The sequence below is a fragment of the Lampetra fluviatilis genome, chromosome 67 (genome assembly GCF_964198595.1).
Source record: "Lampetra fluviatilis chromosome 67, kcLamFluv1.1, whole genome shotgun sequence".
NCBI lineage: Eukaryota > Metazoa > Chordata > Hyperoartia > Petromyzontiformes > Petromyzontidae > Lampetra > Lampetra fluviatilis.
In genome coordinates, this window is record NC_136341.1 from 2,343,647 (window position 1) to 2,368,371 (window position 24,725).

Genomic DNA, 24,725 nt, shown 5'->3' on the forward strand with positions numbered 1-24,725 from the left:
CCATAGACTCAACACTGCCCATAGACTCAACACTGCACCATAGACTCAACACTGCCCATAGACTCAACACTGCCCATAGACTCAACACTGCCCATAGACTCAACACTGCCCATAGACTCAACACTGCCCATAGACTCAACACTGCCCCATAGACTGAAAACTGCACCATAGTCTCAACACTGCACCATAGACTCAACACCGCACCATAGACTCAACACTGCCCCATAGACTCAACACTGCCCATAGACTCAACACTGCCCATAGACTCAACACTGCACCATAGACTCTACACTGCACCACAGACTCAACACTGCACCACAGACTGAACACTGCACCCTAGACTCAACACTGCCCATAGACGCAACACTGCACCATAGACTCAACACTGCCCATAGACGCAACACTGCACCATAGACTCTACACTGCACCACAGACTCAACACTGCACCATAGACTCAACACTGCACCATAGACTCAACACTGCACCACAGACTCAACACTGCACCATAGACTCAACACTGCACCATAGACTCAAGACTGCACCATAGACACCACACGGGGAGGGGAGGGGGGGGGCACCTTCTGCCCTCTGCGCGTCTCACCGAGGAGCGACTGGAAGAGGCTGCTGCCCAGGATGGTGACGACACGCTCGATGGCTCCACGCAGCCGCGCGTCCCCCGGTGACGCGGCGAGCCGCGCGTGGTACTCCTGCAGTAGGCCCACGGCGCGCACCGTGTCTGGTACGGGGGAAGGGGGAGGGGGGGTAGGGGGACGCAGAGCAGAACCGTCGCGGTGATGAGACGTTAACAAGTTGTAGATTACACTGTTGGAACCTCATTTGCCAGTAAAAAAATATGATAATTGGTTTTTTACCCTTCTATCTTGCAAAAAAACTGACACTTTTTTTTTTACAAGGAGTCATGTTTGCATAGACCATACATTATCAGAGTTGTGTTTTTTGTTTGCATTATGACTGCAGGTATTGTGGTCAATGCAAACGTGACACCTTGTAAAAAAAGACGTCAGTTTTGTTGCAAGATAGAAGGGAAAAAAAACAATGATCAAGATGGAGATTAGTCCACACACGGTGTAGAAGGGAGTGAGATGGAACAGGTGGAGATTAGTCCACACACGGGGTAGAAGGGAGTGAGATGGAACAAATGGAGATTAGTCAAAACACGGGGTAGAAAGGGAGTGAGATGGAACAGATGGAGATTAGTCCACACACGGGGTAGAAAGGGAGTGAGATGGAACAGATGGAGATTAGTCCACACACGGGGTAGAAGGGAGTGAGATGGAACAGATGGAGATTAGTCCACACTCGGGGTAGAAGGGAGTGAGATGGAACAGATGGAGGTTAGTCCACACACGGGGTAGAAGGAAGTGAGATGGAACAGATGGAGATTAGTCCACCAATTCGATCCAGACCCTGACGATGCCTGGTTGTATATTTGTTCTTTTCGCGAGGAGATGTTAACTACCTCGCCTGGTGTGCAGGAGGTCGAGGGTGTTCGATCAAGACCATTCCGTCTGCTGTTCATGTGGAGTCTGCGTCTCTCTCTCCCCATGGTCGCGTGGATTTTTCCCCGGGACCCCCCGGTTTTTCCCCCATCCACATTAGGAATCAACGTCACCACGCGTCTTAAGAGCATTTCGCTTCGGCTATGAATTTCCACGCGACGATAAGCCGACTTGATTGAGCTGCAATGATTTGCGTCAGCCAGGGTCTCGTCTGAAAAAATAGCTACGTAGCTCAGCGGTGGGGCTCTGTCCGGTACAATAATAAGTAATATTTAAAAAACACTTTTTTAAAAACACTCTTTTATGATGATGAGAAAGAGAGACACGCAAACTCCAAATATACCGCAAGGGTAAAAACCTATTGTTATTTTCCATCCTTTGATACTGGCAAACGAGGTCCTATGACATGTGAGAATTAGTCTACAAACAGGCACGCGTATTATTTAAATAAGTAATATTTTTGTTTTACTTTTTTTAAAACACGATTTTATGAAATGTACCGTACTAGTAATGGCAGAACTCCACGACTCCAGGAAGTGGCCCCGAAGCTTGCCACAACGTAAGGGGCCGTGGTGATTTACAGCCAACGTCAGTTGAGCGTGGACAATTAGAGCCAAGCCGAAACATAACGTGTAAAAAAGAATGTTTAAAAATATATATTTTTTATGATGGAATATAGTATTGTCACCAGTATGACATAAGCATACGAAGTTTGCAGTCAATACCACATTGGGAAGTGGGTTCAAATTTAGTTAAAATATTTGAGGATACAACAACGACAACAACAACAACAGACAGAGTGAGTTAAATAAAAGCGTGTAAAATGTTTAAAAATCTATATTTTAAAATGTTCATGATATAATATAGTATTGTCACCAGTATGACATAAGCATACGAAGTTTGCAGTCAATACCACATTGGGAAGTGGGTTCAAATTTAGTTAAAATATTTGAGGATACAACAACGACAACAACAACAGACAGAGTGAGTTAAATAAAAGCGTGTAAAATGTTTAAAAATCTATATTTTAAAATGTTCATGATAGAATATAGTATTGTCATCAGTATGACATAAGTATACGAAGTTTGCAGTCGATACCACATTGGGAAGTGGGTTCAAATTTAGTTAAAATATTTGAGGATACAACAACGACGACAACAACAACAGACAGAGTGAGTTAAATAAAAGCGTGTAAAATGTTTAAAAATCTATATTTTAAAATGTTCATGATAGAATATAGTATTGTCATCAGTATGACATAAGTATACCAAGTTTGCAGTCGATACCACATTGGGAAGTGGGTTCAAATTTAGTTAAAATATTTGAGGATTCAACAACGACAACAACAACAACAGACAGAGTGAGTTAAATAAAAGCGTGTAAAATGTTTAAAAATCTATATTTTAAAATGTTCATGATAGAATATAGTATTGTCATCAGTATGACATAAGCATACCAAGTTTGCAGTCGATACCACATTGGGAAGTGGGTTAAAATTGAGTTACAAGATTTGAGGGTACAACAACAGACAGAGCGAGTTAAATGAAAGCGTGTGCAAATATTCTTGGTTCTTTCGGTAAAGTCACGTAGAAGGGAAATAATAAAATAATAAAAATATTAAACAATAAAATGCTCACGACGTTTCGATTGCAACACAAGCAGCCAATCATCATCAGGTGTGAAAACCACAGCGAGAAAAACAAATTCAAGATTTTTTTTTTTTTTCAAAAATTGTTTCGTTTCACAGGTATACATTTTATAAAGTAAATAATTTAACATTCCTATACTCTGCACCCCTGCCGTTTTTAAATCCTTCATATTAAGTTCGCTTGCTTGCTTACGACCGTGCAAATCTTTCGGTCGTTTTTTAATCCACTTCCCGTGATCCAATCGAGCTGACATTTTCCACACAGACTCGTTGTGCGTGACTATTAATGTTCGTAAAAATTTTTTTCCAAAATTTTACACTTTTTAAGACTAAAATATTATATTTAATTACCAATTGCTTAATGGTGCAATGCAATCATCTGTCCCATAGGTGGCAGCCATCTCAAGCCAGAGGGCGAGAGGACTCTAGCCGCCACGCATATAAAGGATTTATAGTGAAAAACTTTGTTTTTACGAGTTATACTTGTTTTTTATTGCGTTTTATTGCCGATGTAATGTCCTGACACCCCGGTCTCCTACTGGACGTGTGTGAAAAACAGCTTTTTAGCTCGTTATAGAGTTCATCTCCATATATATAAAAGGCAAAGTCGTGATTATGTGTGTCTGTTCAAATTGTTTAGCGTACTTCCCGACATGCAACAAACTTGAAATTTGCCATGTGGGTACTTTCCAGACTGTACACCATGCAGACATTATAAAAATACAACTTTTTGGGGTTTAATTTTTTTGGGGGGGGGAGCTCAATAATGCAGATTTCTTTGCACGGCAAGTGATCTGTGACGTCACATCTGTCACGTGACCCGCGCACGTGGAAGTGTAACGCATTGTAGTGTAGCGGGTAGCGCGCCGCGCTACGAACCCGGCGACCCGAGTTCGATTCCCGCTCACGGCCACCACCGGTGACGATTATTTGAACCGGTCCTGGGCCTCCCCTAGGTCGACTCAGCCTCAAACGAGTAACTGCTGTGGTGTGTGAACATCGCCACTGGGGAGACAAAGGCGGTCGGGCGTGGTGCTGGCCACCCACCCCCTCGTGTGCCGTGCCGGCCTTCATAGGTGCTCGCTAACAGCACTTGCCCCTACAGTCTGTTAAGGCTATACAGCGGATCTTTGTGTGTCTGTGTGTCTGTGTGTCTGTCTGTGTGTGTGTGTGTGTCTGTGAGTGTGTCTGTGAGTGTGTCTGTGTGTGTGTCTCTGTGTGTGTGTCTCTGTGTGTGTGTCTCTGTGTGTGTGTCTCTGTGTGTGTGTCTCTGTGTGTGTGTCTCTGTGTGTGTGTCTCTGTGTGTGTGTCTCTGTGTGTGTGTCTCTGTGTGTGTGTCTCTGTGTGTGTGTCTCTGTGTGTGTGTCTCTGTGTGTGTGTCTCTGTGTGCGTGTCTCTCTGTGCGTGTCTCTCTGTGTGTGTGTCTGTGTCTGTGTGTCTGTCTGTGTGTCTCTGCGAATGTGTGTGTCTCTGTGTGTGTGTCTCTGTGTGTGTGTCTCTGTGTGTGTGTGTCTGTGTGTGTGTGTCTGTGTGTGTGTCTCTGTGTGTGTGTCTCTGTGTGTGTGTCTCTGTGTGCGTGTCTCTGTGTGCGTGTCTCTGTGTGCGTATCTCTGTGTGCGTATCTCTGTGTGTGTCTCTCTGTGTGTGTGTCTCTGTGTGTGTGTCTGTTTGTGTGTGTGTGTGTGTCTGCGAATGTGTGTGTGTCTGCGTGTGTGTCTGTGTGTCTGCGTGGTGAATCCAAGTCCCGGGCGAAGCCGGGTAGGAAACCTCGTAGTTTTAACGTCACCACACATCACCGTCACATTATCTACGGGGGGGGGAGAAGGGGGGCAGGGGGGGGGGACGATACTGTTTTCGCTTCACGCGATTTACCGCTCAATGCGTCACCTTTCAGCACCGCATTGACCGCCACCGCCACCGCGTTTTAAACCAAGCCAGCGACTCATCGCACACACACACGCGTGTTGATGAACAGCAGCGACGAGCCAGGAATTACAAATCTGTGGTGGTGGTGGTGGCGGGTGTTAGTCAACCCGAGGGGTAAAGCGGTGGCTGCAGCTCAGAGCTCTACAATCCTCCCTGACCTGTGCCAGTGTGCCGCAGAGAATCCCCGGCTCGGATTGGGCCTGTACAGCCATCTGCGCGCACTCGTCAAAACCCAACAAAATGACAAACTTTTCGATGTAAAGCTTTCGTGACTGCAGGGATTCATCTTCTTGGTTCCTTCGGTAAAGTCACGTAGAAGGGAAATAATAAAATAATAAAATAATAAAACATAATAAAATAATTCTCACGACGTTTCGGCCACAACGCAAGCAGCCGTCCTCAGGTGAAGAACAGGTCTGTCGGAAAGACAGCGTCTGAATGAATGTCTTTCCGACAGACCTGTTCTTCACCCGAGGACGGCTGCTTGCGTTGTGGCCGAAACGTCGTAAGAATTGTATTTTATTACGTTTGATTTTTATCATTTTATTATTTCCCTTCTACGTGACTTTACCGAAAGAACCAAGAAGACAAATGACAAAACGTGCCATGGTCATCATCAACTACAATGGACAAACAAACGAGAGAGAACGAGAGAAATGGACAAAATCTCTCCCCCACGCTAAATCCCAGTTGGGGCTGGCGGGCGGGCGGGTGAGGGGTGGATTTGGAGGTCATCTCATCATCTCGGTGATCTGTTGGGCATTAGCTTTGCTATGAATGGAAAGATTAGCGCCGCGTAAGTAATCGCGAGGAGGTGGTAATGCCACGCAAACGCGCGCACAGCCACCGCTACTACCGCACTGCCCGACCAGATTTCGCTGTGATTCGAGCGAGCCTGGCTTTGACGATGAGACACCAGAGGTCGCAACCGGGTACCCGATACCCATACCATACCCGATACCCGTACCCAACCCGATACCCGGCTACCCGTACCCGGCCGGGTACGGGTACCCGTTTGCGACCCTGGTGCGGCCGGGTACGGGTACAGGTAGGCCGTGAGTCACCGTTTGTCACTCATTTCCCAACGTCTTGTCTCTTCTCACAATTCAAGTTCCTAGAATCAACCCACCCGCGCCTGCAACATGGCTTCATCCCAGAGGTCGCAATCAGGTAACCGATACCCGTACCCTACCCGTACGCGGCCGGGTACGGGTAGGGTACGGGTACGGCCGGGTACGGGTACCCGTTTGCGAACCAGCCCTTGCATATCAACATCTGCAGGCAGTTTTCACCAGCAATGATTAAAGCGAGCTTGACTCTGCTGCTGCTGATGAGTCACTGAATGTCAAAACCAGCCCTTGTTATAATCAACATCTGCAGGCAGTTTTCACCATCACGGATTCAAGCGAGCTTGACTCTGCTGCTGCTGCTGATGACGCACTGAATGTCAAAACCAGCCCTTGCATATCAACATCTGCAGGCAGTTTTCACCAGCACAGATGATTCAAACTGATGAGACACTGCATGTTGAAACAAGTCTTTTCCTCTAAACGTCTGGCAGTTTACCAGCCTCGATTAAAACGAGCCGAACTCTGCTGATGAGACACTGTAAATGGAAACCAGCCCTTGCCCACAAACATCTGGCAATTCAGCAGCATTGATTCAAGCTGACGAGACACCCACTGTCAAAACCTGTCCTATCCCACAAACATCTGGCAATTCAGCAGCATTGATTCAAGCTGACGAGACACCCACTGTCAAAACCTGTCCTTCCTCTCCCACAAACATCTGGCAATTCAGCAGCATTGATTCAAGCTGATGAGACACCCACTGTCAAAACCTGTCCTATCCCACAAACATCTGGCAATTCTTCTTGGTTCTTTCGGTAAAGTCACGTAGAAGGGAAGTAATAAAATAATAAAAATAAAACATAATCAAATAATTCTCACGACGTTTCGGCCACAACGCAAGCAGCCGTCCTCACCTGAGGACGGCTGCTTGCGTTGTGAGGACGGCTGCTCACGTCGTGAGAATTATTTTATTATGTTTAATTTTTATTATTTTATTACTTCCCTTCTACGTGACTTTACCGAAAGAACCAAGAAGATGAATCCCTGCAGTCACGAAAGCTTTAAATCGAAATCTGGCAATTCAGCAGCATTGATTCAAGCTGACGAGACACCCACTGTCAAAACCTGTACTTCCCTTCCCACAAACATCTGGCAATTAACCAGCATTGATTCAATCTGATGAGACACCCACTGTCAAAACCTGTCCCTTCCTTTCCCACAAACATCTGGCAATTAACCAGCATTGATTCAATCTGATGAGACACCCACTGTCAAAACCTGTCCCTTCCTTTCCCACAAACATCTGGCAATTAACCAGCATTGATTCAATCTGACGAGACACCCACTGTCAAAACCTGTCCCTTCCTTTCCCACAAACATCTGGCAATTAACCAGCATTGATTCAATCTGATGAGACACCCACTGTCAAAACCTGTCCCTTCCTTTCCCACAAACATCTGGCAATTCACCAGTCATTGATTCAATCTGATGAGACACCCACTGTCAAAACCTGTCCCTTCCTTTCCCACAAACATCTGGCAATTCACCAGTCATTGATTCAAGCTGATGAGACACCCACTGTCAAAACCTGTCCCTTCCTTTCCCACAAAAATCTGGCAATTAACCAGCATTGATTCAAGCTGATGAGACACCCACTGTCAAAACCTGTCCCTTCCTTTCCCACAAACATCTGGCAATTAACCAGCATTGATTCAATCTGATGAGACACCCACTGTCAAAACCTGTCCCTTCCTTTCCCACAAACATCTGGCAATTCACCAGTCATTGATTCAAGCGGGCTTGACACCAGCGGATTAAGTTACGTAAACAATTTGAACAACCGGGAGCATCCGACGGAGAGCTCCTTGAGTGAAAATCGTGGCCCGGAGATAAAACGACGCTATTATTTTACACGCTTTTAATTAACTCACTCCGTCCGTTGTGGAATCCTTAAAAAAAATCTTGTAACTCAATTTTAACCCACTTCCCAATGTGCTATCGACTGCAAACTTGGTATACTTGTGTCACACTGATGACAATACCATATTCTATAAAAAATAAAAATAAACATATTTAAAACATTATTTTACACGCTTTTGTTTAACTCACTCCGTCTGTTGTGGTATACTTAAAAAAATATTGTAACTAAATTTTTACCCACTTCCCAATGTGCAATCGACTGCAAACTTGGTATACTTATGTCATACTGATGATAATTCTTTTATAAAAAATAAAAAAATAAAAATTACATTTTACACGCTTTTATTTAACTCACTCTGTCTGTTGTCGTATCCTCAAATCACGTAACTCAATTTCAACAGTCTTCCCAATGTGCTATCGACTGCAAACTTGGTATAGGTGTGTCATACTGATGACAATACTATATTCCAGAGGTGTGGACTCGAGTCATGTGACTTGGACTCGAGTCAGACTCGAGTCATGAATTTGATGACTTGCGACTCGACTTGGACTTGCATAACAATGACTTTGTCCCACCTCTGCTATATTCTATCATTAAAAATTTTAAAAAATTTATATATTTTTTATATGTTATGTTTCGGCTTGGCTCTAATTATCCCCGGTAAACTGACGTTGGCTGTAAATCACCACGGCCCCTCACGTTGTGGCAAGCTTCGAGGCCACTTCTTCCATTACTAGTACGGTACATTTCATTAAAGCGTTATTTGTTAAAAAGTTTTTTTTTTTATAAATATTACTTAATTCTAGATTTGAAGCTTTCGTGACTGCAAGGATTCATAACTCTTAGGTTTTTTCGGTAAAGTCACGTCAAATAATAGCGTCGTTTTATCTCCGGGCCATGATATTCACTCAAGGAACTCTCTGTCGGATGCTCGGATGTTGTTCAAATTGTTGACGTAACTTAATCCTCTGGAGTCAAGCCCGCTTGAATCAATGACTGATGTATTGCCAGATGTTTGTAGGAAGGGAAGGACAGGTTATGACAATGGGTGTCTCGTCAGCTTGAATCAATGCTGCTGAATTGCCAGATGTTTGTGGGAGAGGAAGGACAGGTTTTGACAGTGGGTGTCTCATCAGATTGAATCAATGACTGGTGAATTGCCAGATGTTTGTGGGAAAGGAAGGGACAGGTTTTGACAGTGGGTGTCTCATCAGATTGAATCAATGCTGGTGAATTGCCAGATGTTTGTGGGAAGGGAAGTACAGGTTTTGACAGTGGGTGTCTCATCAGATTGAATCAATGCTGGTTAATTGCCAGATGTTTGTGGGAAAGGAAGGGACAGGTTTTGACAGTGGGTGTCTCATCAGATTGAATCAATGCTGGTGAATTGCCAGATGTTTGTGGGAAGGGAAGTACAGGTTTTGACAGTGGGTGTCTCATCAGATTGAATCAATGCTGGTGAATTGCCAGATGTTTGTGGGAAAGGAAGGGACAGGTTTTGACAGTGGGTGTCTCATCAGATTGAATCAATGCTGGTTAATTGCCAGATGTTTGTGGGAAGGGAAGTACAGGTTTTGACAGTGGGTGTCTCATCAGATTGAATCAATGCTGGTTAATTGCCAGATGTTTGTGGGAAGGGAAGTACAGGTTTTGACAGTGGGTGTCTCATCAGATTGAATCAATGCTGGTTAATTGCCAGATGTTTGTGGGAAGGGAAGTACAGGTTTTGACAGTGGGTGTCTCGTCAGCTTGAATCAATGCTGGTTAATTGCCAGATGTTTTTGGGAGAGGAAGGACAGGTTTTGACAGTGGGCGTCTCGTCAGCTTGAATCAATGCTGCTGAATTGCCAGATTTTGATACAGCTGTCGTGGCTGTGACGGTTCCACCTGAAGACGGAGGCTTGTGATGCTTCCGAAACGTCGTGAATTTTTTAATTTGTTTTATTTTACTTTTATTAATTTAAATTTTTTACCTACGTGACTTTACCGAAACAACATAAGAGTATGAAATATTACTTATTTATGGCCAAGTTTCACCACCACGAGTGTCAGACCAGAGGCCAACGGCGAAAGTTGAACAGGACAAGGGCAATGCCACACGCATCAGGGCATTGATAGCTATGGGTGCCAGCAAGGGTAAAAACCTATTCTAGTTTTCCATCCTTTGATCGTCAGGGTCGAGATAGATTCCATGACCTCCTGCAGACCAGGCGAGGTAGTTAACATCTCCTAGCCACCGTGATGATGAGAGAGAGAAACACGCAGACTCCAAATATACAACAGCAGGCATTGTCAGGGTCTAGATATAACCCACGACCTCCTGCATACCAGGCGAGGTAGTTAACATCTCCTATACCCACAGACTCACACAGAGATCCACAGACACACACAGAGACCCACAGACTCACACAGAGACCCAAAGACTCACACAGAGACCCACAGACTCACACAGAGACCCACAGACTCACACAGAGACCCACAGACTCACACAGAGACCCACAGACTCACACAGAGACCCACAGACTCACACAGAGACCCACAGACTCACACAGACCCACAGACTCACACAGAGACCCACAGACTCACACAGAGACCCACAGACTCACACAGAGACCCACAGACTCACACAGAGACCCACAGACTCACACAGAGACCCACAGACTCACACAGAGACCCACAGACTCACACAGAGACCCACAGACTCACACAGAGACCCACAGACTCACACAGAGACCCACAGACTCACACAGAGACCCACAGACTCACACAGAGACCCACAGACTCACACAGAGACCCACAGACTCACACAGAGACCCACAGACTCACACAGAGACCCACAGACTCACACAGAGACCCACAGACTCACACAGAGACCCACAGACTCACACAGAGACCCACAGACTCACACAGAGACCCACAGACTCACACAGACCCACAGACTCACACAGAGACCCACAGACTCACACAGAGACCCACAGACTCACACAGAGACCCACAGACTCACACAGAGACCCACAGACTCACACAGAGACCCACAGACTCACACAGAGACCCACAGACTCACACAGAGACCCACAGACTCACACAGAGACCCACAGACTCACACAGAGACCCACAGACTCACACAGAGACCCACAGACTCACACAGAGACCCACAGACTCACACAGAGACCCACAGACTCACACAGAGACCCACAGACTCACAGAGAACCACAGACTCACACAGAGACCCACAGACTCACACAGAGACCCACAGACTCACACAGAGACCCACAGACTCACACAGAGACCCACAGACTCACACAGAGACCCACAGACTCACACAGAGACCCACAGACTCACACAGAGACCCACAGACTCACACAGAGACCCACAGACTCACACAGAGACCCACAGACTCACACAGAGACCCACAGACTCACACAGAGACCCACAGACTCACACAGAGACCCACAGACTCACACAGAGACCCACAGACTCACACAGAGACCCACAGACTCACACAGAGACCCACAGACTCACACAGAGACCCACAGACTCACACAGAGACCCACAGACTCACACAGAGACCCACAGACTCACACAGAGACCCACAGACTCACACAGAGACCCACAGACTCACACAGAGACCCACAGACTCACACAGAGACCCACAGACTCACACAGAGACCCACAGACTCACACAGAGACCCACAGACTCACACAGAGACCCACAGACTCACACAGAGACCCACAGACTCACACAGAGACCCACAGACTCACACAGAGACCCACAGACTCACACAGAGACCCACAGACTCACACAGAGACCCACAGACTCACACAGAGACCCACAGACTCACACAGAGACCCACAGACTCACACAGAGACCCACAGACTCACACAGAGACCCACAGACTCACACAGAGACCCACAGACTCACACAGAGACCCACAGACTCACACAGAGACCCACAGACTCACACAGAGACCCACAGACTCACACAGAGACCCACAGACTCACACAGAGACCCACAGACTCACACAGAGACCCACAGACTCACACAGAGACCCACAGACTCACACAGAGACCCACAGACTCACACAGAGACCCACAGACTCACACAGAGACCCACAGACTCACACAGAGACCCACAGACTCACACAGAGACCCACAGACTCACACAGAGACCCACAGACTCACACAGAGACCCACAGACTCACACAGAGACCCACAGACTCACACAGAGACCCACAGACTCACAGAGAACCACAGACTCACACAGAGACCCACAGACTCACACAGAGACCCACAGACTCACACAGAGACCCACAGACTCACACAGAGACCCACAGACTCACACAGAGACCCACAGACTCACACAGAGACCCACAGACTCACACAGAGACCCACAGACTCACACAGAGACCCACAGACTCACACAGAGACCCACAGACTCACACAGAGACCCACAGACTCACACAGAGACCCACAGACTCACACAGAGACCCACAGACTCACATAGAGACCCACAGACTCACACAGAGACCCACAGACTCACACAGAGACCCACAGACTCACACAGAGACCCACAGACTCACACAGAGACCCACAGACTCACACAGAGACCCACAGACTCACACAGAGACCCACAGACTCACACAGAGACCCACAGACTCACAGAGAACCACAGACTCACACAGAGACCCACAGACTCACACAGAGACCCACAGACTCACACAGAGACCCACAGACTCACACAGAGACCCACAGACTCACACAGAGACCCACAGACTCACACAGAGACCCACAGACTCACACAGAGACCCACAGACTCACACAGAGACCCACAGACTCACACAGAGACCCACAGACTCACACAGAGACCCACAGACTCACACAGAGACCCACAGACTCACACAGAGACCCACAGACTCACATAGAGACCCACAGACTCACACAGAGACCCACAGACTCACACAGAGACCCACAGACTCACACAGAGACCCACAGACTCACACAGAGACCCACAGACTCACACAGAGACCCAGACTCACACAGAGACCCACAGACTCACACAGAGACCCACAGACTCACACAGAGACCCACAGACTCACACAGAGACCCACAGACTCACACAGAGACCCACAGACTCACACAGAGACCCACAGACTCACAGAGACCCAGACTCACACAGAGACCCACAGACTCACACAGAGACCCACAGACTCACACAGAGACCCACAGACGTGTTTAGTTTGGTGTCCTTCCACCGCACCTCTGATTGGCGCGGTTGGCTATGTACAGTGTGAAAGAAGTTCAACACATATATACACAGCCACCACAATCACCATCACAACTCCCACCACCATCATCATCACAACCACCACCACCATCATCACAACCACCACCACCATCATCATCACAACCACCACCATCATCACAACCACCACCATCACCACCACCATCATCACCATCATCACAACCACCACCATCACAACCACCACCATCACAACCACCACCAGTGTTTATCATTCAATTTAAACCTCTGGTGTGCTTGTACAAGTTGTAACATTAACTCGAGTATTTCAAATTAACAAAGACAAGCTTTTACAAAGGGTACTTTAACTACAATCTGTACATTGTATTTAGTTTTTTATATGTAAACCAAACACATGGCAGGCCATCCTGTGACATTAATAAAAAATAAAATGATCGTAGTGATAAAACCGAAAGTCGTGCCAATCACTCAAGTTTAATGTCTTTAAAAAATTTAACCCGTAAAAACAAAGTTTTTCACTATAAATCCTTTATATGCGTGGCGGCTAGAGTCCTCTCGTCCTCTGGCTTGAGATGGCTGCCACCTATGGGTCAGATGATTGCCTGCCACCATTAAGCAATTGGTAATTACATATAATTTATTTTTTCCTAAAAAGTGTTAAATTTTGGAGAAAAAAAAATTCACGAAAATAAATTGTCACGCACAACGAGTCTGTGTGCAAAACGTCAGCTCGATTGGATCACGGGAAGTGGGTTAAAACACGACCGAAAGATTTGCACGGTCGTAAGCGCGCAAGCAAGCAAGCAAGCGAACTTAATATAAAGGATTTAAAAAGTAAGTAGCGAAGTGTGCACACGACTGTACATAGAACACATTTACACAACACAACACACAAACTCAGAGTTGAATAACAATCGTCAAAAAGAGTGTAACATCTGTACTAAAGTCAAGGCGTGTACATTAAAAAACATTAAGTCTTTTCCTCACTCTCTCTCTAAAAAGTCAACTGTATACGTCACTGCTATCTCAATTACGAGCAGTGGAAGAGCAGGCCAAGTTCACTTGGTAACTTTTTAACACAATCGTCGTACGCGAAGCTTCGTAAAACTTCTCGCGAGAAAGTCATATACACACTTATATATATTATATATACTGAAGTAATAAAATAATAAAAATAAAACATAATAGTGAGAATTGTTTTATTATGTTTTATTTATTTTTATTATTTTATTACTTCCCTTCTACGTGACTTTACCGAAAGAACCAAGAAGATGAATCCCTGCAGTCACGAAAGCTTTAAATCGAAATATATATACTGACATATTATATACACACTGTGTGTGTGTAATGTAGTTTTATATACAATGTGTGTAAAGTGTAATGTATATGTGTGTGTAATGTAGTTATACTGTATATGTGTGTATGTGTGTAATGTAGTTATACTGTATATGTGTGTAGTGTAATGTAGTTATACTGTATATGTGTGTGTGTGTAATGTAGTTATACTGTATATGTCTGTGTATAATGTAGTTATACTGTATGTATATGTGTGTGTATAATGTAGTTATACTGTATATGTGTGTGTGTGTAATGTAGTTATACTGTATGTATATGTGTGTGTAATGTAGTTATACTGTAAATGTGTGTGTGTAATGTAGTTATACTGTATATGTGTGTGTGTAATGTAGTTATACTGTATATGTGTGTGTGTAATGTAGTTATACTGTATATGTGTGTGTGCGTAATGTAGTTATACTGTATATGTGTGTGTAATGTAGTTATACTGTATATGTGTGTGTGTAATGTAGTTATACTGTATATGTGTGTGTAATGTAGTTATACTGTATATGTGTGTGTGTAATGTAGTTATACTGTATATGTGTGTGTGTAATGTAGTTATACTGTATATGTGTGTGTAATGTAGTTATACTGTATATGTGTGTGTGCGTAATGTAGTTATACTGTATATGTGTGTGTGTAATGTAGTTATACTGTATATGTGTGTGTAATGTAGTTATACTGTATATGTGTGTAATGTAGTTATACTGTATATGTGTGTGCGTAATGTAGTTATACTGTATATGTGTGTGCAATGTAGTTATACTGTATATGTGTGTGCAATGTAGTTATACTGTATATGTGTGTAATGTAGTTATACTGTATATGTGTGTAATGTAGTTATACTGTATATGTGTGCAATGTAGTTATACTGTATATGTGTGTGTAATGTAGTTATACTGTATATGTGTGTAATGTAGTTATACTGTATATGTGTGTGTAATGTAGTTATACTGTATATGTGTGTGCAATGTAGTTATACTGTATATGTGTGTAATGTAGTTATACTGTATATGTGTGTGTGTGTGTAATGTAGTTATACTGTATATGTGTGTGTGTAATGTAGTTATACTGTATATGTGTGTGTAATGTAGTTATACTGTATATGTGTGTGTGTGTAATGTAGTTATACTGTATATGTGTGTGTGTAATGTAGTTATACTGTATATGTGTGTGTAATGTAGTTATACTGTATATGTGTGTGTGTAATGTAGTTATACTGTATATGTGTGTGTAATGTAGTTATACTGTATATGTGTGTAATGTAGTTATACTGTATATGTGTGTGTGTGTAATGTAGTTATACTGTATGTGTGTGTAATGTAGTTATACTGTATATGTGTGTGTGTAATGTAGTTATACTGTATATGTATGTAGTAAAGTAGTTATATGTGTGTGTGTAAAGTGTTATGTAGTTATATTCTGTGTGTATAAAGTGTAATGTAGTTATATATATGTGTGTAAAATGTAGTTATATAAAGATTGCACTGTACCTTCTTTATTGACGGGCATCTTTAAATGTCCCTTGGAGGTGGTGGTCGTGGCGCGATTGTTGAAAGTTTACAAACCAAAAAAAAACTTTAAAACAAAATAAAAAAAAACTCGGCTCACTCTCCTCAGATATTCAAAGCGTTCGATCGCAATTCCCTCAAAATAATAATAACTAAACACAGCAACAACAAGAATAACTAAATAAAAACTACGTTAGCTCTCAAACTAACACAACAGCTGCAATAATAACAACAAAATAAAATAAAAACTACGTTAGCAGCACCAGCGAAGATGTTTACAAAGACGACGGCGAAGATGGCAAGAAGCGTAAGAGAAACCTCGTTAAAGTAACGAGAGAGAGAGGAGGTGACGAGGCGTGGATTCCCTCTTAAATTAAACAGTTTGTTGATGATGATGATGGTGGTGATAGTGAGGAAGTCGTCGTAGTTGTTTCGTTTCACTCTCCTCTCTAAATCTCTCAGTATCCACAACCACAGCCGCCGACACAGCCTTCAAAACTTATTCTCTCCCCCCCTCCCTCACCACAACCAACCACAACCCACCACCACCACCCACCACCAACAACAACAACAACTCCACAAATGGCGGCAAACGGCGATGACGACGAAGTGAAGCGATGGGGGTGAAGGGCGGGAGAGGAAACCTCCCCCACGACTCTCCAGAAGCCGCCACAGTCGCCTCGACCATCTTACTGAGGGAAATGTGAAGTCTGCAAACACACTGGGTGAGGTTGTTGTCAAGGAATTGTAATATTATAATATATAATATACGGTGATTGTGGAGGTATGAGAGGATAAATCTTCCCTTTCCTCTCTAACTCCTCAGCCGAAGCCGCTAGCAACGCGTGGATCATCTTTCTGAGGGAAATACGAACTCTGCAAACACACTGGGTGAAGTTGTCAAGGAATTGTAATATAATAAAACTATTGTATACACGGTGATTGTGGAGGTCTGAGATGATAAATCTTCTCTTTCTCCTCTAACTCCTCAGCCGAAGCCGCTAGCAACGCCTGGACCATCTTGCTGAGGGAAATGCGAACTCTGTAAACACACTGGGTGAAGTTGTTGTCAAGGAATTGTAATATAATAAAACTATTGTATACACGGTGATTGTGGAGGTCTGAGAGGATACATCTTCTCTTTCTCTAACTCCTCAGCCGTAGCCGCTAGCAACGCCTGGACCATCTTGCTGAGGGAAATACGAACTCTGCAAACACACTGGGTGAGGTTTCAATGAATTATAATATAATACAACTATTGTGTATACAGTGATTGTGGAGGTCTGAGATGATAAATCTTCCCTTTCCTCTCCAGCTCCTCAGCCGTAGCCGCTAGCAACGCGTGGACCATCTTGCTGAGGGAAAAGCGAACTCTGCAAACACACTGGGTGAGGTTGTCAAGGAATTGTAATATAATAAAACTATTGTATACACGATGATTGTGGAGGTCTGTGAGAGGATGAATCTTCCCTTTCCTCTCCAGCTCCTCAGCTGAAGCCGCTAGCAACGCGTGGACCATCTTGCTGAGGGAAAAGCGAACTCTGCAAACACACTGGGTGAGGTTGTCAAGGAATTGTAATATAATAAAACTATTGTATACACGGTGATTGTGGAGGTCTGTGAGAGGATGAATCTTCCCTTTCCTCTCCAGCTGCTCAGCTGAAGCCGCTAGCAACGCGTGGATCATCTTGCTGAGGGAAATGCGAACTCTGCAAACACACTGGGTGAGGTTGTCAAGGAATTGTAATATAATAAAACTATTGTATACACGGTGATTGTGGAGGTCTGTGAGAGGATGAATCTTCCCTTTCCTCTCCAGCTCCTCAGCTGAAGCCGCTAGCAACGCGTGGATCATCTTGCTGAGGGAAATGCGAACTCTGCAAACACACTGGGTGAGGTTGTCAAGGAATTGCAATATAATAAAACTATTGTTTACACGGTGATTGTGGAGGTATGAGAGGATGAATCTTCCCTTTCCTCTCTAACTCCTCAGCCGTAGCCGCTAGCAACGCGTGGATCATCTTGCTGAGGGAAATGCGAACTCTGCAAACACACTGGGTGAGGTTGTTGTCAAGGAATTGTAATATTATAATATATAATATACGGTGATTGTGGAGGTATGAGAGGATAAATCTTCCCTTTCCTCTCTAACTCCTCAGCCGAAGCCGCTAGCAACGCGTGGATCATCTTTCTGAGGGAAATACGAACTCTGCAAACACACTGGGTGAAGTTGTCAAGGAATTGTAATATAATAAAACTATTGTATACACGGTGATTGTGGAGGTCTGAGATGATAAATCTTCTCTTTCTCCTCTAACTCCTCAGCCGAAGCCGCTAGCAACGCCTGGACCATCTTGCTGAGGGAAATGCGAACTCTGTAAACACACTGGGTGAAGTTGTTGTCAAGGAATTGTAATATAATAAAACTATTGTATACACGGTGATTGTGGAGGTCTGAGAGGATACATCTTCTCTTTCTCTAACTCCTCAGCCGTAGCCGCTAGCAACGCCTGGACCATCTTGCTGAGGGAAATACGAACTCTGCAAACACACTGGGTGAGGTTTCAATGAATTATAATATAATACAACTATTGTGTATACAGTGATTGTGGAGGTCTGAGATGATAAATCTTCCCTTTCCTCTCCAGCTCCTCAGCCGTAGCCGCTAGCAACGCGTGGACCATCTTGCTGAGGGAAAAGCGAACTCTGCAAACACACTGGGTGAGGTTGTCAAGGAATTGTAATATAATAAAACTATTGTATACACGATGATTGTGGAGGTCTGTGAGAGGATGAATCTTCCCTTTCCTCTCCAGCTCCTCAGCTGAAGCCGCTAGCAACACGTGGACCATCTTGCTGAGGGAAAAGCGAACTCTGCAAACACACTGGGTGAGGTTGTCAAGGAATTGTAATATAATAAAACTATTGTATACACGGTGATTGTGGAGGTCTGTGAGAGGATGAATCTTCCCTTTCCTCTCCAGCTCCTCAGCTGAAGCCGCTAGCAACGCGTGGATCATCTTGCTGAGGGAAATGCGAACTCTGCAAACACACTGGGTGAGGTTGTCAAGGAATTGTAATATAATAAAACTATTGTATACACGGTGATTGTGGAGGTCTGTGAGAGGATGAATCTTCCCTTTCCTCTCCAGCTCCTCAGCTGAAGCCGCTAGCAACGCGTGGATCATCTTGCTGAGGGAAATGCGAACTCTGCAAACACACTGGGTGAGGTTGTCAAGGAATTGCAATATAATAAAACTATTGTTTACACGGTGATTGTGGAGGTATGAGAGGATGAATCTTCCCTTTCCTCTCTAACTCCTCAGCCGTAGCCGCTAGCAACGCGTGGATCATCTTGCTGAGGGAAATGCGAACTCTGCAAACACACTGGGTGAGGTTGTCGTCAAGGACATTAAACATTATAACACGTGCGTGTTTGTATTATAGTCAGAATCTGTATTTATTACTGGAGGAGGAAATCCGATAAGCTATAAAGCTCTTCCCCCCCCCCCCAAAAATGCTCCAGTATGTTAAAATAAACTATACAAACTCACGATAGGTGTATCGTTGGACTTTTTTCGCACCGTACGTAGCCAACCGTGTTAATGCAGAAACGGGTAAGTAAGTCGGTGTATTGATTTGTGTTTGTGCAGTATTTTTCATTTCTCATTTGGTGACGGCTATTTATTTTTTGCGCTGATTTCTCTTTGCTTCCATTGATGTTTGCTTTCACCACCCCACTCACCTCACCCACCAACACCGCTTACCCACCTACTCACCCACTCAACCACCCACCCATTCACCGACTCATCCACCCACCCATTCACCGACTCATCCACCCATTCACATACTCACCCACCCATTCACCTACTCACTCACCCATTCACCTACTCACCCATTGACCCACTCACCCACCCACTCACCCACCCACGCACCTACTCACCCATCCATTCACCTACTCACCAACCCATTAACCTACACACCAATTCACCTACTCACCCATTTACCTACTCACCCATTAATTCACTCACCGTCCCCACTCAACCACACATTCACTCTCTCACCCACACACTCATTGATTAATTCACTCACCAACCCTTTCATCCACTCACCTACTCACCCACTCATTCACTAACCACCCCCACTCAACCACATATTCACTCACCCCCCCCCCCATTCACTCTCACCCACCCATTGATTAATTCACTCACCCCCCAACACTCTCAATCACCTACTCGCTCACTCACCACCCCCACTCACCCACTCATTCACTCTCTCACCCACCCACTCATTGATTCGTTCACTCACCAATCCTCTCACCTACTCACCGCCCCTACTCAACCACACATTCACTCACCCACCCATTCACTCACCCACTCATTGATTCATTCACTCACCAATCCTCTCACCTACTCACCGCCCCTACTCAACCACACATTCACTCACCCACCCATTCACTTACCCACTCATTGATTCATTCACTCACCAATCCTCTCACCTACTCACTGCCCCTACTCAACCACACATTCACTCATTAAATAATTCAGTCACTCACCCAACAACTCAATCACCCAGGTCACGGTTGCGAATGACAGTCCTCTCCCATGCACATTTGTAGCGTTCCAATTCAGAGACACTAACTAGTAGGAGGTGTTTTCCCTCTTGTTTATTCCGGCTCTCACAGCCACGGGGGATCACTCCATACCGGTTCGGGACAACCAACATGCCTCCATGACCCACAGCTTGAAGAGGCGAAGACCACGACGACAGCAGCACAACGAGTTCCACTCCCGATGGCAGCAGCCCCGACTGTGGGTCGGAGCTCGTCCTTTTATTCAACGGCTTTATTTAACATTCACTCGTGTTTAAATTTTGATTTAAAGCTTGCGTGACTGCAGGGATTCATATTCTTGGTTCTTTCGGTAAAGCACGTAGAAGGGAAATAATAAAATATTAAACAATCAAAATTAACACGTAGCAGGCTTTTGCGACCAATATTAATAATCAACGTTTTTGGGTTTAGATCGCGTTATTTATAAATGTGTCGTAACCCTCCACCACCCGACACGGCCAATCAGTAAAAAAAAGTGTCATGTTGACAAAAGACAAAATAGTTCACTGCTTTAGCCCACCGGTGTGTTGAAGCGTGAAACCACAACATTTACAACACACCGGTGGGCTAAAGCAGTGAACTATTTGTCTTTTGTCAACGTGACACTTTTTTTACTGATTGGCCGTGTCGGGTGGTGGAGGGTTACGACACATTTATAAATAACGCGATCTAACCCAAAAAGTTGATTATGAACAATCAAAATTCTTACGACGTTTCGACTGCAACACAAGCAATCGTCATCAGGTGTGAAATCCACAGCAAGAAATTTTTTTAAAAAGTGGCGTTTTTTTTCCTAACGTCAGCACCACGAACAACGATTTTTTAAAATCCTTTATATTAAGTTCGCTTGCTTGCTTACGACCGTGCAAATTTTTCGGTCGTTTTTTAACCCACTTCCCGTGATCCAATCGAGCTGACATTTTCCACACAGACTCGTTGTGCGTGACAATTAATGTTCGTGAAATTTTTTTTTCCAAAATTTAACACTTTTTAGGAAAAAATAAATTATATTTAATTACCAATTGCTTAATGGTGGCAGGCAATCATCTGACCCATAGGTGGCAGCCATCTCAAGCCAGAGGACGAGAGGACTCTAGCCGCCACGCATATCAAGGATTTATAGTGAAAAACTTTGTTTTTACGGGTTATACTTGTTCGTGGTCAAATCTTGTCATCTAAAAGTTAGTCTACTTCCCGTTGCCCAATCAATTCCACATTTGGCACACGTACTCAGATCCGGTGACGATGCGTGCCCGTATCAAAATCGGCATCAGTTCATCAATTAATTGCCTCCTTTCAAGCAATTACAATTTTTGTATGGACGGCTTATTAATTATATATTTTGTGCGGGTTCAAAAACGCGGCGGTCACTAAACTGTGGAATCGTTTCGCACAAAAAGCAGGCACCACGTGTCTCAGGCGCCATTGACCAGAGGTCGCAAACGGGTTTTGTTTCCTTACCCGTACCCGGCCGCACCAGGGTCGCAAATGGGTACCCGTACCCGGCCGGGTATGGGTTCCCGTTCCGTACCCGTACCCTACCCGAAATGAGTGACAAACGGTTACTCACCATTTCCCATAAATATGCTAAATTCCTCTTGATATGCAAATTCTTTCGTCTAAGCGCCCTTTCCCCCCCTCCCAACCCAGCTTAAATATACGCTCCAAGCTCGTGTGCTGTTTCATTCAGACGCTGTCTCCCTGACAGACCTGGTTTTCACCTGAGGACGGCTGCTTGCGTTGTGGCCGAAACGTCGTGACAATTATTTTATTATGTTTTATTTTTATTATTTTATTACTTCCCTTCTACGTGACTTTACCGAAATAACCAAGAAGAAGGTTACTCACCAGTGACTCACGGCCTACCCGTACCCGGCCGCACCAGGGTCGCAAACGGCTACCCGTACCCAGTCAGGTACGGGTAGCCGGGTATCGGGTAGGGTACGGGTATCGGGTACCTGATTGCGACCTCTGGGATGAAGCCATGTTGCAGGCGCGGGTGGGTTGATTCTAGGAACTTGAATTGTGAGAAGAGACAAGACGTTGGGAAATGAGTGACAAACAGTTACTCACCAGTGACTCACGGCCTACCCGTACCCGGCCGCACCAGGGTCGCAAACGGCTACCCGTACCCAGTCGGGTACGGGTAGCCGGGTATCGGGTAGGGTACGGGTATCGGGTACCCGGTTGCGAACTCTGCCATTGACGTACTTCTCCACCGTCAGACGAAGTTGTTAATAAAAAGTTTTTTAAATATATTTTTTTAAACGAGTTTATTTCTTCCTGTTCACATACCTGTCAAGCCCTTATCAGTGCCCTAACGTATTACGGACCAATTCGGACCTCATTGGTCACCCCGTGTCCCTTATACATCTTCAACCTTCACCCTACAAAGTCCTATTGCAAGGAGAGAAACACAAAAAATAGACACTCACCAATAGTACACTCACCACTAGTACACTCACCACTAGTACACTCTCCACTACACTCACCACTAGTACACTAACCACTAGTACACTCACCACTACTACACTCACCACAACACTCACGACTAGTACACTCACCACTACACTCATCAATACTACACTCACCACTAGTACACTCACTACTAGTACACTCACCACTACTACACTCACCACAACACTCACTACTAGTACACTCACTACGACACTCACCAATACTACACTCACCACTACTACACTCACCACAACACTCACCACTAGTACACTCATCACCACACTCACTACTAGTACACTCACCACTACACTCATCAATACTACACTCACCATTATTACACTCACCACAACACTCACTACAAGTACACTCACCACTACACTCACCAATACTACACTCACCACTACACTCACCAATACTACACTCATCACCACTACACTCACCACAACACTCACTACTAGTTCACTCACCACTACACTCACCAATACTACAATCACCACTACTACACTCACCACAACACTCACTACTAGTACACTCACCACTACACTCATCAATACTACACTCACCATTATTACACTCACCACAACACTCAACAAGTACACTCACCACTACACTCACCAATACTACAATCACAAGGAGAGAAACTCAAACAAATAAACAAAAAAATAATGCCCGTATTTTGAAACGGCTGTACGCCGGTATGGACATGAAAACTGATTTCTCGAGTACAGGAATACGGGGTAAAGCGTATGGGTTGACGGCTAAGCATTAAGGGCATGAGATGTGTTGAAATATTTTTTAAATTTTAAATTTGTCTGGAGCAATTGAGTAAAAAAATAAAACCGCCCTTCAAAAAAAATGTGTAAGCGTGCTGAACGACAAACGCCGTTTTATATATAAAACAAAGTTTCACTTTTATAAATTATCAGTTCATGAAGGCTGTCTTCGCCAGGCAAAACGTTGTCAATAAATATAATAATGAACATGATGTGATTTTTTGTTACAAATTTATTTACTATATACAATCAAGACGCCAACAACTACTCCAAACATTTGTAAATTTCTGCAAAAACGCACAAAAATTGTTGACTTGATTCAACTTCTTATACATGATTTGGAGCTTTCGTGACTGCAGGAATTACTTTTACTGGTAGGAACGAAGTGAACCAGCCTACAATAGATTATATCGTCCGTCCGTCCGATGTCCGATTAGGTATAGCAACATCGCCCCCTACTGCAAACACTTGGCAGGACCCTACAAAAACCTTTAGACTCAGTGACGCTTTCCTGGCTAAACAAGTGTAACATTCCCTTCTAATTCCCTGAGATAGTTTTTAATTAAAACATTTAAATTAAAAATTAACTCACAGCGGCCTAAAGCCTACAGCTAGGCCTAAAGCCTAGAACTAGGCCTCAAACTCTTCCTTCCTATCGTCCGATTAGGTGTAGCAGCATCGCCCCCTAC

The 24,725-nt window shown here is 44.5% G+C and overlaps 1 protein-coding gene and 2 long non-coding RNA genes across 4 annotated transcripts in view; 2 read left to right on the forward strand and 1 right to left on the reverse strand.

Moving 5' to 3' along the window:
* LOC144952365 (disks large homolog 1-like) overlaps positions 1 to 16,690 on the reverse strand; it is a 209,621-nt gene extending 192,931 nt beyond the window's left edge. For both annotated transcript variants that reach the window (XM_078882750.1, XM_078882749.1), the window contains exons 1-2: positions 16,177 to 16,690; positions 602 to 736 (exon numbers count right to left, since the gene is read on the reverse strand). In XM_078882750.1, the coding sequence (XP_078738876.1) occupies positions 602 to 736; positions 16,177 to 16,195 (154 nt within the window). In that variant the 5' untranslated portion in view covers positions 16,196 to 16,690. The remainder of the gene's footprint in view (positions 1 to 601; positions 737 to 16,176) is intronic.
* A 543-nt stretch (positions 16,691 to 17,233) lies between these two features.
* On the forward strand, positions 17,234 to 17,917 carry LOC144952350 (uncharacterized). Its single transcript, XR_013640614.1, has 4 exons — positions 17,234 to 17,417; positions 17,510 to 17,582; positions 17,678 to 17,750; positions 17,846 to 17,917. It is a non-coding gene; the product is annotated as an uncharacterized LOC144952350 (long non-coding RNA).
* A 5-nt stretch (positions 17,918 to 17,922) lies between these two features.
* Positions 17,923 to 21,223, forward strand: LOC144952349 (uncharacterized). The gene is made up of 9 exons (XR_013640613.1): positions 17,923 to 18,086; positions 18,188 to 18,418; positions 18,686 to 18,750; positions 18,843 to 18,915; positions 19,011 to 19,083; positions 19,179 to 19,251; positions 19,347 to 19,419; positions 19,521 to 19,585; positions 20,879 to 21,223. It is a non-coding gene; the product is annotated as an uncharacterized LOC144952349 (long non-coding RNA).
* The last annotated feature ends 3,502 nt before the right edge of the window (positions 21,224 to 24,725 follow it).